General features: G+C 45.7%; 1 protein-coding gene across 1 annotated transcript in view; it reads left to right on the forward strand.

Moving 5' to 3' along the window:
- The window catches only part of COL20A1 (collagen type XX alpha 1 chain), a 50,722-nt gene that overhangs the window by 26,838 nt on the left and 7,616 nt on the right, over nt 1-16,268 (forward strand). The window contains exons 20-33 of the mRNA XM_075438567.1: nt 110-239; nt 542-598; nt 3,426-3,464; nt 5,429-5,567; nt 7,225-7,367; nt 7,747-7,856; nt 8,625-8,783; nt 10,816-10,893; nt 11,495-11,581; nt 13,763-13,816; nt 14,770-14,865; nt 15,372-15,425; nt 15,727-15,780; nt 16,133-16,186. Coding sequence (XP_075294682.1) covers nt 110-239; nt 542-598; nt 3,426-3,464; nt 5,429-5,567; nt 7,225-7,367; nt 7,747-7,856; nt 8,625-8,783; nt 10,816-10,893; nt 11,495-11,581; nt 13,763-13,816; nt 14,770-14,865; nt 15,372-15,425; nt 15,727-15,780; nt 16,133-16,186 — 1,254 coding nt within the window. The remainder of the gene's footprint in view (nt 1-109; nt 240-541; nt 599-3,425; nt 3,465-5,428; nt 5,568-7,224; nt 7,368-7,746; nt 7,857-8,624; nt 8,784-10,815; nt 10,894-11,494; nt 11,582-13,762; nt 13,817-14,769; nt 14,866-15,371; nt 15,426-15,726; nt 15,781-16,132; nt 16,187-16,268) is intronic.

Here is a 16,268-nt window from a genome sequence, read left to right on the forward strand (position 1 = left end):
GCTGTCCCAGGACTCACCACTAGAACCCCTCCAGTAACTCTGGAGTGCGAGTAAGAGCTATAATGGGAAGCCTGCCAAAATGTTCGGCTCTTTTTCCACCCCACTGTAGATCATGGCTTCTGGCAAGAGCAGCAGCGTGACCCTGCAGTCGCTGCTGCCTGATAGAGCCTACAAGGTGATCGTTTCTGCCATCCACTACACGGGAGAAAGCGAGAGCACGTCCACAACGGGACGGACCGGTAAGTGTATCAGTCAGCATGTGTATGTTCTTCATAACCTTCCATCCATCAGCCTTGAGGCAACCTCTGTCGAGGCAGCAATGTCCTCACTTGCACTGGGCTGTGGCCAAGGCCAGGGTTTTGCTCAGCAGGGTAGACTACCAGCCTTGAAAAGGCAAAATCCTGCCTCAAATTCTGCACTCCTCCCCTGCATTATTCGTGATTCCAGAATGACCAGGAAGGGCTGGTGACCATCTGGGTCTCGAGTCAGGCATCATGGTCCTGAAAAACAGAGCTCACACATGCATTGTTTTGTGTTTCAGCTCCTGTGTTGTCGAAGTTCCCTTCAATACGAGGATTCATTCCATCTAAAGCAGAGGGTAAATCACCTCCTGTAAATTCTTGCCTTGGTTTTGTTTTTTCCGTAACAAATCACACAGTGTGGGCTCTGCAGGGCGGGCAGGCGCGGGTATGTAATTTCTTGACAGATGCCTCTGGGGACTGTCCAAGGACAGCCAGAAACCACATAACTTCTCAAAATCAGACTCACTTAGGAAAGAGACTGATAAGATTTTTAGGGCATTTCTGCACAACTTGACCAAAACAGAGCAAAGGGGATGATGACATGTTTTAAATTAAAGTTCCCTGTAAAGTCCCTTATTAAATTTAATGAGCATATGTTCTCATAGCTGATATAAAGCAAGCTATGAAAAGGATTAGTGAGAAATGTTGAATTAATGGGGTTATAAGAAAGTTAAGAAGCAAATATTAGAATACAGATATTGTGGCAGTAATGCCTTTTCCTGTCTATTTGAAAAAACCTTCAGTTTTAAAATGTGTTGAGGGAGGCCACAAAGGAAGAATGAAGCAGACTAGATGAGAAAATTTTAGTTTGTGCTCAACGAAGGACAGATCAGTCTAAGTTTTCAAGTGGCTTGTTGAGGGAATCCACAGGTGTTCAGACCACAGTGAAAAAGTCCTGTGAGCTCTCAAGCAGAAAAGGATCCTCCCATAAGGTCGATGAGTCACCTTGTAGAATTTAATACAGCTGTTTGGCTGTGATAGCTGAAAAGACAATAGGAGAAATATTAAATTCTGTATGTTTTATAAGCATACAACCCAAAGCATTCTCTGATTCTGTGGTTTTATAAAATAACCTTTCTTTAAGAAGTGGAGATGACATGTAATAATGCTGGGAAAACCACTGGACGTGCAGTGAAAGACTCAGCTATTGATAGGTAACCAAATTACTGAGAGAAAGGGGCTGACACGTTGCAGGAGCGAATGTTTATTGTGCAGTGTGTAAGTGCGTTTGTCTTGGGACTTGGGGAGAAAAACAAAAACCAAAAAGAGAACAACAAGACAGCAGGAATCCTGGGCTGGAAAGTCTAGGAAAAATCTTCAAAGCAGAAGTGCGAACTGTCAGCGTTGAGGACCCTTACCCTGACTCTGCTATGCTTTGTCTAAGCTCTGCACTTCCAGAACAAAGAGCTGTGAGCAATCCAAGTACCGTCAGCCTGGGAAGCAGGTGAGGATTGCCAGGGAGGTCAGCAAGAGGGACACTGGAGTCCGGGCGAGGTTCAGAAAGAGCTCCCTGACTGCCAAGAAAGAAAGTCAGAGATCTAGGAAATGGGCAAGTTTGTAGCCTCTTTATATGCCTTTGGAGGGATTTCCTCATTTTTGCTTCATCCGGCTTCAATTCTGAGCAATGCTTTGCATTTCGAAAGCTGGTTGGTTTCTGGACGGGGAAGGGAAAGAGCGGTGTATAGCTTTTAGACAGAAGTCAGCTCATCCAGGATGCAGGGCATTGCTCCACAGTCAGGGACTGGCCAAGCTCAAAGAGATGGTTTTGAGGCTCAAGTTTCAGTAACTGAAATTTTAATTAATCAGTTTCCATAGATCCCTTCAATAGTTTTATACCCAACCCTACAGGAATTATCGTACATATGTGTAAAACTATGCATCGGGTTGAATAACGGAGGTCATGGCAACTCATAAGTGTGTTTTGACTCCTGGCTTCAGCAGTCCCATGACCTTTAAAGTCATAGGTTAGGGTGCCCTTTCTTTGGTGTGTGTCTTGATCATGAAGAATGGCATTGAAACTCCTTTAGACTTAGGAATCTCAGGCACTTTGGGGAGGGTAAGTCACCACCTTTACATTTTTTACGGCTTTTACAAAAGTTAGATACGGACAATTGGAAGCCCTCCTTTTCTGATGAGGTATGAAATGACATTGATGCAAGAATAGCAATAGCAAGGCTATAACGAAGCCTTAGTATAATGATCTGCTAGATTCTATTATACTGACGACCCATAAAACCATTTAAGAAAGAAACTGTCTCATCAAGTGTCCTTGATTTTCAGGGACGCTTCTCATTTTGCGTCAAGCATTCCCTTTGTCCCAGGCCCATCTGGCATCCATGACCTGGGATTTACATGGCAGCAGATGACTGAAAGTAGCATTAGTGTGCTGTTTTCTGAAACAGCCCCTTACCTGAGCTTTTTAAATGGAGAGTGCTCATAACCATGGTGCCTCCTGTTCCAGCTTCATGTCCCAATCTTTTCTCTGGTTTTGCTTTCTGTCTGGTTTCTGCTTCTGTTTCTTAGAAGATACATCAAGGGAATTTCTGAAAGGCAAACGACAAAACTTTGCCAAAAATTTCTTTGTGTTTCCCAAGAGGTCAAAAGCCAAACTCTCAGGTTATGTACATTTTTGATGTGTGTATTTTGAATTTCAGGTACAAAATCTGGAGCTGCAGATATCATTCTTTATTTTACAACACCACTAAGGTGCATGTTGCAGTAAAAGCATGGTTTGAAAAAAAATAAATTAGTGTTTTGATGTCTGTTTTTAAAGAGAAACTTGCAGAACATAATGCTCTCTTCTATTTCATATTGTAAGGTGCTAGGTGAGTTAGTCATAAGAAAGAGATCATGAAGATGTTTGATGATGAAAGACAGTAGTTTTATTTTTGTGATGGGCAAGCCAGCCAACTACCTTTATGTCTGCATAAGCATAAACTTTCTCTCTCCATTTATATATAAACAAGTTTAAAGGCCAGGCTCTGAATTAAGCTGTAGAATATTCTAAGTTTTGCTGTGTTTTTTCCATTGCTCTGCCCAGACGAACTGTGTCCATTTTGCTTCTATAATCCCCTACCGTCTTTTTTTCCCTAATAGTTTCCCCTTTTTATTTTCTTCTCGCAGCCTGCCCCACCATCAGCTCTGCCGAAGGCTCCACACGAGGTACAGTAGAATACCAAGCCCCAGTGATGCTGGGCTGTGAATGTGAAAGCACTACCTGGTCTTCTCTTGTGAGAAATATGCAACAACTGAGCAAGAAGGAAATGGTTTCCCTGTCCTGAGGGAAATGGGAGAAGTTTGAGAACCTAAACACAAAAATATTCCTTAGCTGGCAGAAGAATATTCTGCACTACCTGAACTGGTATGCCCTCGCTGTTCCATCAGCTCACGATCTTGGTCGTTAGTGGGGAATGCCGGGATTTTCACTGGCCTTAAGGAAGCTAGGCTTCAAATGGCGGTTGAATTTCACGAGGATTTCAACTCCTAACTCATATCGGCTCCTTAAGAAAAGCTCTCAGTGTGTCACCAAGCTGACCTTTGCGTCCCCTAGAGAAGGTATGGATACCCAAGAGCTCTCTGCAGTCAGGCTCTACGAACTTTCCTAGGGTAGCAAGTTCCCATTTCTCCTGTCTATGCTATAACTCCTCTTCCTGCTGTTGGGGCTGCTGTAAGTATTTGCTAGTTAGAAAGCAATTAGTCCTGATTATAAAGTGATATCACCTCCTTCCCAGAGAGCTTTGTGATATGTGTGAGACTGAGAAACTGCCTTCAGTTCTTAGCTCCGCTGTTACTCTGTGGCTTCACTTCATCTTTGCTCCGCTCCCACCCGACCCTCGCAGCTCACGAGGCTGTGCTTCCCTGCCTGGGAGGCTCTCGGCGTTGGTGCCCTGTCTATGGATGCAGAAGCCAAAGCAATCAAATCATAAAGCCACAATGAATGTTGGCTTTTCCTTCTCCTTCTTGACAAAGGTTGCAGGAGTAGCCCATTTCCTTAGCAGCTCGCTGAAACCATTACATGGCAGATTCATGATATGATAATAATATGAGCATATTACAACGTGTTTATAACCGTGACTCAAGCTTTGTTTTCACTCTCTGTGCTACAATATTTCCTGCATGTTTAAAGGAATTTCCAGTGCCAGAAGCTCCATGTCAGAGATAAATGGCTCTCAAGTAGGTCGTTTGTTTTGGCAAACTCCGTAGTACTGTTGGGGGGGGGGAGGAGGGAAAAGAAAAAAAAGGGCACTCTGGACCAACCCCCAGGTGAAATAACAACTCAAGCCAAGGAAATGCAGAAGCTCATAAACAATGAAGGGGTGAGGGAATCCAGACTGAAAGCACCATGTTGCAATGAAGTTGTCGCCTTTCCATTTGCTAAACAGCAAGATATCTCCTTCATCCCAGCCTGCTGCAAACGCAGATAAACTGAAAAAAGAATCCCAATTGCAAGATCTTGTCTTACTGAACAGAAAACCGAAATGAGAAAATGACTCGGAGCTTTAATGATGAGCTGGGAGAGTGAAATGAAGCTGCACGAGCCAGGGAGGCCATGTCAGAGATGTCAGGGGAGAATCTCTGTAGACCACACAAGGCAGGTCACCCCGGGGGTCTCATGACAACAGGGAGAAATGGAAATGCTCACATTTTAAAGTTTTTTTCCTAGTTTTTCTGACTCTTACATATAAGGTATTTCAGAGCAGAAATAATTATCTCTCCCTGGTAGCTATTACTGGACAGATTCCACGTCTTTTGAAGATCATATTTTTTGCATCTAGTTGAAAAGGAGAAATTGTTGGAGTAACTTTCTCATTTGTTTTTCATTCTGGAGATTTGAAAACACAGTTGTGAAAGTCTCCATCTTCGCTCGGCTCTTCCCGAAGAGGAGATTACAGCAAACGTGTGCAGAGGGTACAGACACAAACCAGTTTCCTCAGCTCCCACTCATGGAGCACACCAGAGGTTTCTAGTGAGACGGCAGAGCCTTGCTGGTCTCCGTGTTGCTATGGCATTTTCTCCTATTGCCTGTTCCATGCTAGCTAGAGGCGAATTCTACCCGCTCTGCAATCACGCTTTTCTTGCACTCTTTTCTAACCACTTATTTTTCTGTTTTCCTTTGTCTGTTCCAGGGTTTGATATGATGGAAGCTTTTGGCTTAGTAGAGAAGGAATACGCCTCCATTAAAGGCGTAGCTATGGAGCCATTCATATTCAGCGGTTCCCGTACCTTCACGCTGTTCAGAGACTCTCAGCTCACCCAGAGGACCAGGTGGGAGTGGAGCTGTGACCGGCGTCGTGCTCATCATCGGTCTCATACATGCACATTAGCTGTGCTCACAGCAAAGGAAGAACACTGATTTGTGGGGGAATGATGCAGCCCCACTGGCAGCTTCAAAATGAAATGATAAAGCTGATGAGCTAAATCAAACCATAGGTAGACTGAAATGAATGCCAGAGTATTTTTCCTTCATATATTAAGAAATTAACCTCTGACTTTCTTCAAAGAGGAGTATGGAATATGTCACGCAGAAGTTAAGGAGACGCAATAGGGGTATTCATTATATTTTTTGTGCAGCCAAACATTTTCTCAGTCAGGTTTTTTCTTTTTACAAAATCACTTTTTCCAGCAGTGTTAGTTGCTGTGATGGGCATGGGATCTTGTCATGTATGGACACTGCACCATTCTTCAGGCATTCTGTCCACAACCACATACACTTCAGTGATGGCAGTTTGAGGTCACATTTTCATCTTCAATCCCTTGTCCCAGCATCTCTGCTTTGGAGAGAGATCTTTGCTTTAGAAAATATTTGTCTCATAACTGCTCTCTGCAGCTTGGTCTTTAGAGATGAGAGGGAATAGCCACTGACTCTGGGTTGTGACTTGACCCTGTTTCATTGCGTACGAGGCTTCTCCACGGTGTCCCAAGTGGGCCAGGCAGCTCCCATGACCTGATTCATTTTTTATGATTATAAATCAGAAATGATCTGACTCTTGACATTCAGTTCTACTTTGTTTAAAGCCTAATCACTGGGGCACTGGCTCAGTTTAATCTTAGTTAAAGCAAAGCTTCTTAGAGTAAACAGAGTGGTGGAGATTCAGAGAACTCTTTGGTTTAAATACTTTGAAAATTTTGGGCAAATCCTTTTCTTCAGCTGGTACGTATGCCTTTCAAGGACATTATTTCTTCAGAAACAGAGATGAATAAGAACCTGTCATTACTTATGAATCAATCCTGAAAAGATGCTTGATGAGTTGTGTATGTGCCCATGCAAATGTGTCCTGTTTCAGATTACAGATGTATTTCAGGCATAACCAATTCGACCTTCCTTGTTGCCTTGTACCCGCTTGCTGCCGCTCCTGCCCGCTGTGCTCTTTGGCAGCGGCTGCAGAGGGAGCTGGGTCGTGCCAGCAGCAGCCGACGGGCATTGCTGCATGGCTGTGGGTTCCAGCTCTGAGCCCAAATTTTGCAGTTGGTATGTGGGGACCTGGGAGGGCGTTCTGTGGGCTCTGTGCTTATCCCTGAAGGCCACTTACACTGACTTTGGCCAAGGCTACATGATGAACATTGTAAGCTACTGCTGGGCTCTATTTCGAAAAGCATTAAGGCTGCACTCGTCGTGTCTTGGCATTCCCCGAGGCAGCTCTGGCAGTGATGTACTGATGCCGACTGCTCTACCTGGGTCTCTCCTATGGCACGAGGCAAAGGCTTCCGGGGGCTCATCGCTCAGCACAGGCTTCAACAGCCTGAGAGGGATGACCAACAGCTAGGGACCAGGCTCTCTCCTGGCATATCAGCTCCCAGGGGTGAAGCTTTTCCAGGCCACCCTGCCCAAGAAACATGATGGGTGAGCACTCTCTGTAGGATGTTGCCTGCTGGCTCTTGCAGCTTGAAGCCACTGACGCTTGCTTGGCTTGTCTCATTCCAGCGACGTCCACCTCTTTGCAATCCCACCCGAGCACACCATCAGCATCCTCCTGCGCCTCCTGCCCGAGACTCCCAAGGAGCCCTTCGCTGTGTGGCAAATAACAGATGAGGACTTCCAGCCCCTCCTTGGTGTTAACCTTGACCGTAAGGTTTCTTGTTGAATACATGAAATTCAGGTATTTTCACACATTTCTGCACGTAGCAGAACTCCTTTTGGCATTCATGTGGAAAGTTTTAATGTTTTTGTTATACAGCAGCAGTTTTGGGGGAGATTTGTTGCTGCTGCCAACCTGGCATTTTAAATGTTCCCTAATGCAATTAAAAGACATAATTTCATTTTCATTCTACTTATATTCTTTATATTTACATATTCTTTTTCTTTTCTACTCTTTAAAAGTATTTCATTCTAACATAAGAAATATTTCACCGTGTTTAAGCCTGTTTATTTACTGCTGTTCAGTATGTGGCTGAAATCAACTTCTCTTATAATTCTGAGCTGTTATTTGTCCTATTTTCCCTGTAGCCAGTAAGAAATCCTTGACGTATTTCAATCATGACTACAAGGCTGATTTACAGGAAGTCTCCTTTGACCAGCAGGAAGTGAGGAAGATATTCTATGGGAGCTTTCACAAGGTCCTTATCAAGAGAGGGAGAAATGTTGCTCACGATCTCAATCCAGTCGGAAAGTATTATGCCATCAATGTGTATTGTTCAAAGCGAGGAGTGATTATACAAATGCTTTGCATCCAGATTGCTAGGGAACTGGCAAACCTATTTGATATGCTGAAGTTTATGATTGCAAAGAATTAAGGTTCATGCCATGCTCAAAATATGATTTCCACATATTGATTTCTTTCCTTTCCCCTCAGAAACTCCACAGCTGAGGGGGTTTCAGGTCTTAAAAATCAGGAAAAACTGAGAAATCAAACTTTTTAAAAATTTATGATTTTGGTGACCATTTAGTGCTGGACAGAAGGAAAAAAAATAAATCTGGCCTTGTGAGAAAGCCACCTTACTACTCATAACAGGGTTTTTTTGGCCATCAGTGTCCTCAGAGCAAAGGTATTCCACCCAAATGAGCAACAAACACTTTCTATCAGTGTCTGTTGGCAGTTTGATTATTCAGCTAGCTCTGGAAACTGAATTATTTAATACGAAAACTCCAGAAAGTCTTCTCCCAAGGACAGGTGAGGGGAACGTCAGGGAAAATTGCAGTGTTGCACAGCAGACACAGCATATCTTGGAATTTATTCCTGAGCCCCCTTGATCCATTTGCTCATTAAAACTACACCCCTAGTACCAGCAGCAGTCTGGGCAGTGGGCAGGAGGCATTACTGTCTTTAACGGACTCCCCCAGCTCGTCACGGAGCTCCAACCTGCCTCTTTCCACCTGCTGCCCAGGTGCACGTGGCCGTGAGCCACTTCAAGATCAAACTCTATCTGGACTGTAAGAAAATAGCAGAGAAACCAATCAACACCGTTGGCAGCATCTCCACCGCTGGCTTCATCATGCTGGGAAAAGTGACAAGGACCAGAGGACCCAGGAGCGGGTCTGCATCGGTGAGTCCCCAGGGGTGCGTGCCCTTGGAGAGTGGAGGGACTTAAATTTGGAGCTGGCTGGGGTGGGCAGATGGAGAGAAGAGCCATCTCGCATCATTCCCGCTCTGAATGCCTCCAGATGCTGCTGTGATGCTTGACTGTGTCCTGATCCCATTGATCTCTGTGATCTTAATGAGCTTTCCTAGTGCGGTGTTTCTCCCCCTCTCCTCCTGCCTCTGCTTGAGGTCTGTGATCAGGGGCAGCAGCATGAGTGTGTCCCGGAGGTGCTTTCAGCTGGCTGCATCGTCTGGGGACTGGGGAAGCACCAATCCTGCCCTAAGAGGCTGAAGCAGACAGGAGGGTTTGGGAATGGCTTCTGCAAGGGAAGGTTGGATGCATCAACCCCCACCAAGCGATATCGGGAAACGCCGGGGACTGAAGGCAGCAGGGCTGGATGTGCTTCAGTCTCCAGCGTGTTTTGGCTTGTGTATCTGCATGCAAATGATAGCAAAATAATCTTCAGCATCAAGGCTCTTTGTCAGCTGCTACTTGAAAAAAAAAAACCAACCGAAACACTCCATGCCAGCCTGCGGGTATGTCCTTACTGCATCACTGCAGAGAGCCTGCTTCCCACAAGAGGAAAGAATAATAAGAAGTGTGGACTTGATATGATGCCGATAACATGGTCCTGAGGGCAAAACCACCCGTGCATGCCATCGCCTGGCAGTCTGTTACCATACTTACTCCACAAAACGGGAGTGTTAAATATGTGGAGAATAAAGGGCAAGTTCACCACTCACAATTTGCTAGTGGGACTGTAGAAAATCATTCACAACTTGTGTGAAGCTTTTACTGCTTAGCTCTGATTTTAGATCTAGAAATTCAGGGGAAAACAGCACACTAGTTGATTTACAACTTCCCTTGCCTCAAAGCAGAGCAGTAAAAACAGTTCGTCCCTTATGCCTCCTCAGCTGCAAAGAGAGAAGCAGAGGTCTGGGGTATACCAGGGCAAAGCTGGACATTGGAATTGCCTGTAAGATATGGGGCCAGCTGTAGAACAAACCAGGGGACAGTGGTATCCAAGCAGTATTTACTTATTTCATAAATAAATTCTGTGGCAATTTGATCACAAGCCTGTGGCCAGCAAGGCAGAAATCTGCGCTCTCGTTGCCCGTCCCAAATTCCCCCTGCGAGCAGCTTAGCTAGACAGATCTAGTGGAGTAATGAACAGCTTTGTGCTGACCCTACTCCCATTGCCTTTCAAGCCCAGGGAAGTTTCACGTCTTCCATGGCTCTGCTGCCCTTGAGAAGACAGAGTGTCTCATTACTGGTTATCATGGAATCTTATTTAATTTAAGATACCTTTAAATGCCGCTCGATCTACAGGGCTCATCTGCATCTGTATGCTGCACTGCATGTCACGCTCCCTGGGCTGCACAGCTTGCTCGTTGTTAAATGCATGGAGTGGAATTAAAAAGAGGATGAGAAATGGTGTCACGGAAAGAAAAAAAAAATATTTGCCTCGTTATTTTAGTTTGGCTTTGTGCAGTGTGTGCTGCTTTGTTAATCGGGGTGGGAAGATGTGTCAGTTGTGGAAGATGTGGTGAGAGAGACAGGTTGGGAGTTCTCGGGAGGGGATCACATCTGTCCTGGGAAATGCTGCTGCCACATTTACTTTTACCTCCATGCCCCTAAGGCGGGGAGCAAAGCAAAGTTTGCTTTCCCATTTTGATGATGCTGAAGCCCAATTACTTGAGAACCTGCGTGCTGTTGCAGGATTGTGAGTAAATTGGAGACTTGGCTTTTGCTGGTGTGAAGCTGCTTGTTGACTTGCTTAGCAAGACATGGAGACCTGAGGGCTCGTAGAACACTCAACGGCCAGAGGTACTGTTCACGTTACGGCTCATTTGGGCACAAGGATATTTGGGATCACATGGAGGACTCCTGTCAAATCATCACTGAAGATTGTTTTTAGTAATTGAACATCATGAGATTTGGTGATGGACAGTGTGTGCCAATGCTACTTTCTTGTCAAACCCTCCTTTCTCCACAGTTCCAGCTGCAGTCTTTGCAGATCCTGTGCAGCAGTGTGGGAGCAGAGGAAGACAGATGCTGTGATCTCCCTGCACTGGTAAGACAAGAGGGACCACTCTGCTAATTGACATGAAGCTGGGAAGTCTGTGGCACTGAAGTGACATTGCAAATGAATTTGATAGAGTCAAGAGGGAAACCTCTTTTTCCCCTCTTTTCTCTTAGAAATAACATCTCTGTGTTTCCTTGGTGAAGTGAACAAAACTGTGTTTGCTTCAAAGGAAAGAAAACTCAAATCCCAGTGCAGTATCTATCCCTCCTGCCATGAACTCATCTGTGACAGCATCCCTGACAGTGCTATGGGCTTTGCTGCCACCTCAGCCCTGAGGCACAGCATCCCTCTGCTCTTCCTTTCAGGCTTTCTTCTCAACACAGAAAGTTGTTTTGTGGGATCTATAAATACTTGGCAAGGAGAGAATTGTCTTCCAGTATGTGTTATGCATATTTCAGGCAGGGCTGCTTCATATTTTTTTGTTGTTTGGCAGAAAAATGAAGCACTTGGTTGTTCAGAAAAATCTCTCAGTGGAGTAAATTTCTGCTTTTCTCCAACGGATTTTTGAAACACTGAAAAATGTTACCTGTGATCCATCCCACTCCTGCTACACAGCTACTCATACCTCTTTGGCTTGCTTTTATTTCAGAGGGACGAGGAGACCTGCCCTACCTTAGCTCCTGCCTGCTCTTGTACTTCTGGCCGCCCGGGCTTGCCAGGACCTCCAGGCCCCCCTGTAAGTTCACCCTTCCACGCAGTATATTGCAAGCACTGGTGTTACTTCGGGTTGTTTGGGCATGCCAGGCATGAGGATAATGATCCTGGGGCTCCACAAGCTTTTAGATTCATTTAGGTGAGAAAAGACCCTTAAGATCAAGTCCAATCGGTAACCTAATACTACGAAGTCACCACTAAGCCATGTCTCTAAGCCATGTCTACACATCTTTTAAATACCTCCAGGGGTGGTGACTCAACCACTACCTTGGGCAGCCTGTTCCAGTGGTCGACAACCCTGCGGGTGAAGGAATTTTTCCTAATACCTAACCTAAACCTCCCCTGGTGCAACCTGGGGCCGTTTCCTCTCATGCTATCTCAGGGAGCTTTGTTGTCCTCCTTCTGCCAGGGCAAGGATGAGAGATGCCCTTTGGATTTCAGCTGCTGAGGAAACGGGGAGACAGGGAGCTGGCGATCCCAGCTGCAGCTGGGAACAGGCTGAGCATTTCCTGACACCACGTTGAACCTCTTAAGAAAGGAAGACGGGTCACCTTTGGTGCCTGCAGAGTTTTCACAGAACGGAGGCTCTGAAACTCTTTGCAAATGAAGAAACCATCACAAAACCATCCTATCCAGCTTCTCTGTTAAGTCAGAGCCCTCTAAATGTCTGTGTGGGTGGGCAGTGTAAAGAGCAAGGGGAGATATTGCAATCCTGTCGGTCCCCAAAGCTCTCTCTCTTTACAGTGACTGTGACCTGCAAGAAAAGCCTGAAGGAAATGGAAGGGAAGTTTTAACAGTCATTAAGTATGTAACAAGCTCAGGGATAAAGGACAAATGCAATATTTTGCCATATCCATTATGCATGCAGGAGCATCACCGTGAGCTTAAATTGCAGGAGGAAATATTTCAGTTAAACACGAGGAAGCAGTTATCAAAAAAGTTTGCATTTTGGAGGTCTGGGGAAAAGCTCTTTATTTGCACAAAGCGGCCAAAACCTGACAACCTGTCCAGAGCATCCCATTTCAACCACTCCAGGTGCTTTTCTCCCAGAAAATTGGCATTCAAAACACATTGACCCCCTTCCTAAAGTGAAAAGGTTTCAGATCACCCCTCGCATTACTGTAGTTTAACTGTGAACTCAGTCCCACGCTTTGCAAGGAACAGTGCCTCGTTGCAGAGTAATTACATGCTCATTCTGGTGGAAGTTTAATTACACAGCACACTCTGCTATCACAGTTTGCTTCAATATCCTAAGTGCATAATTACCAGCTTGTGTTGCCCTGTGGTTTAAACATCCCTGCAGTACAACGCTTTCAAGAGCAGGAGTCTTTTAAGCATTAGAGAAAATACGGATTTGACACATAACCTTACCCTCACACCACTAAACCCTTCGTAATTTGCTGCAGTTACAAGAGTACTTGTTGCTATTTTTAAAGCTCCAGTTAGCAAGAATATGTCCCACACTGTATTTATCGCTGTCCTTAATGAGTGTTTTTGACCAGATCCAGCTGACTTCTGAAATGAGCGTGCTGCTGAAAACACCTTTCCCAAAGCTCATTGCCTGTGCTTCTTAATTCAGATCCATTATTTTTTTAGATTCAAGAATAGAAATTTTCAGATTAAGATGTCAAAAGTTCACAGGATATCAGTTCATGCCAGAAGACTGGTTTCTGCTCTCCATCCAGCAGCTGTGCAGATGCAGAGCTAAGCCAGGTCTCCCCAGATCTGGTTGCTGTCCCCGATCTCAGTGTGTGTCTGTTCTCTTGGGATGATGTTACAAACCCCAATATAGTCCCAATGGGTTGTAGACATGAGCACCTCTCCTTCTTCTACTCAAATGAGTTCCCATGTTCATATGTGACCCCCTCTCCATCCGTTGTCTCAGCATGGATCTGCTGGGGGAGTTGGAGGGAGGAGGTTGAACAGGTTGAGCCTTCGTCTCTCCCTGCTGGGGGTGAGCGCAGCTTCCCCACCGCCTGTCACACAGGGGCTGTGCTGTCCTCTCCTTTTTTCCGCATTTGCTGGGTGACTTGACCCATTTTCTTCTTGTCTCCATCTGCTGCAAGCTCTCTGGGGCAGAAAACATCTTCTTCTGTGTGCACCAACTTCTGTCCCCTAGGCCCCTGCTCACAGGAGTGAACATGCACCGTAATGCAGTAAAGATTATGATATTCATAACAGCAGCTTTGTGTCCTACTGGCAGGGCAGCCCTGGGAGGAGAGGACCGCAAGGGGAGCAGGGGGAGCCAGGACCCAAGGTGAGTCCCGATACTCAGCATTACCACTGGCTTTGTCTGCTTCAGGCTGTGTCGGAGGCGTGGTGCAGGGGTGCAGCTGGACGTGTTCATTCCTGGTCTGAGATGGATTCTTCAAACTGGGAACTGTGTCACTGCACCAAGCAGAGCCCTAACAGAGCCTTAAGAACTGATGCATTGAGGAGGATGGGATCACTTATTATTAATTAAATGCTCAGTTGGGCTTCGGAAATTGAGATGATGAGCCTGATTGCGCTGAATTAATGCAATACACATGGTCAGCAATGTTCTCTGAAAGCAGCCTTGCTGGAAAATGGTCAGTTCTTGTGCTGTGCTTGTTCTGGCTGCCAAGCCTCCAAACCAGACAGATTGGTACTGCTCTGGGGCACAGCAGCATGAGGAGCGAAGCAGAATAAGAAGACAAAGCCTTCAGAAGCAGCCCTGATGTGAGCGTAGGGAGCAGCTGGGACTGAACCCCCAAGCCCTGGGGGCTGGAGCAAGCCCTGGTGCAACACTGGACAACACAGGGCAGAGCCAGACCAACCCTTTGGTCCCCTACTTTGGGGTAACCTCTGGGAAAGCAGCGTGGTTACAGGGGAATGATTTTGAGTAAGAAATGAGAATGGATGCAGGTCTCAGCCACGAGTTAAGGAGCATTTCACTTTGCTCTCTGGCCGCCTTGAATAACAGGATTGGCCCACTGCTTGTGAAGGTGAATTCTACTTTGCAGAGCACCATCTGCATCTTTGCTGTCTTCTTCCATGAAAGACGCACGAAAACCTTGGACCTAAAAGGCAAAGGCAACTGGGGTTACTAGAGATGCCTTCACTGTCCTGACTGCATCTTGAATCCTGTAGACAGTTCATGCTGATCCAGGTTGTGCAGTGCAGCCCACATGGAGAGAAGGCACTAGTTGTTTTCTTTCCTTATGTTTGATTTCATATCTTTGACTTTAGGGTGAACCAGGCCCACCTGGACAAGTAGGGCCAGAGGGTCCCAGTGGTCAACAAGGCTCTCCAGGTTCCCAGGGAATCACGGTTCAGGGTCCTGTGGTACGTGATCTCTTCCACTGCCTTTTTTATCACTTGCTCTTTGCAGTTAGAACAAGTCTCAAAAATGAGTGTCTCCATAAATCCCCCAAAACGGGACCTGTGTATTTACATCACCCTTACTAACAGCTGGACAGCTGCACTAGTGAGAGATGATGATGATCATTTTTTCATGCTGACGAGTTAGTTATTCTTCACTTAGTTATTCTGGCAGAAGAGTGCTTTTGTCCAGACTCTCCCTACTGTGCCTTTAATAAAAACAGCCCCGGGGAGCATTCAGGCATTTTTCTTTGCAATGATCATTATTGCTTGGCAACGAGTGGAGGTGGAGGCTGCTGTGTGCATCTCTGGGATGGAAGAATCCCCGTGCACATGCTGTGGCTGTAAAATTCCCTATAGCATTGCAAGGAGCAGGAGCAACCTGGGACATGGATGTGGAGCAGGAGGATGCTCTTTGCGTTGATGGATACTGCAGCATGCCTAACTACTTGCTTCTGTTTCAATCCAAGGGACCTCCAGGAATTAAAGGAGAGAAAGGAGACACTGGAAGTCCTGGCATGCAGGTAATGGTAGACACCATTCCTTTTATTTGTTACCAAGATTTGCCGATTTTTCCCAGTAATTACTTTAAGAAAGATTGAAAAGCCAGAGAGTTGTTACTGTTGTCTGCCTGGAAACTTTTGGAAACTGTCTTTCATTTTGGAGCATCATCACTTTCCCAAGGGAAACTGAGTCAGTTGATGCAAGATAGACTTATGAATAACTCTGTTTCTTCTTCCGTCTTTTTCTTATGTCCCCTCTAACAAGATGAATTAGGGCAAAGATAATCAGATGCCATCTTCACCCAGCAATTCTGTTTTACAGGGCATTCCTGGTGTGCAGGGAGCTCCAGGCAGGGATGGTCTTCAAGGTGCAAAGGTAAAATACCTCACCTCTGAGTTTTCATGCATGGGTGCCCAAAATTCTGCTGTGAGTGTGCCAGTGAAGACCTGAAACATCCAGCTCTCCTAATGCACTCTGTGCACAAGTGAAGAGTTTTTTTACAAAGCCAGAGGGATTGGGAAAACAAAAGCATGGTGTCATCTCAGGTTTGGCCAAATTTAACCAGATGCCACCCTTCTTGCCTGCTTGGCAGATGCATTTTTTACCCATCCCTAGAAAGCTTCTGTTAAAAGCAACACATGGAAAAACTGCCTCACCGCTTACTAGGTCTCTTTGAATCCTCTCTGAATCTCTTTGAATTAATACATGGCTGGATTTGGCTTTGCAGGGGGTGAGGGGACTAGAAGGCACAGCTGGGCCTCCAGGACCTCCAGGGCCGAGGGTGAGTACTGCCTAGGAGTGACGTGCATCGAAATCTCTTCCTCAGCAGGCGCCTGTGGCTTCTGCTGACTGGCTGTCACCCA

The sequence above is a fragment of the Opisthocomus hoazin genome, chromosome 18, assembly GCF_030867145.1.
Source record: "Opisthocomus hoazin isolate bOpiHoa1 chromosome 18, bOpiHoa1.hap1, whole genome shotgun sequence".
Classification (NCBI taxonomy): Eukaryota; Metazoa; Chordata; class Aves; order Opisthocomiformes; family Opisthocomidae; genus Opisthocomus; species Opisthocomus hoazin.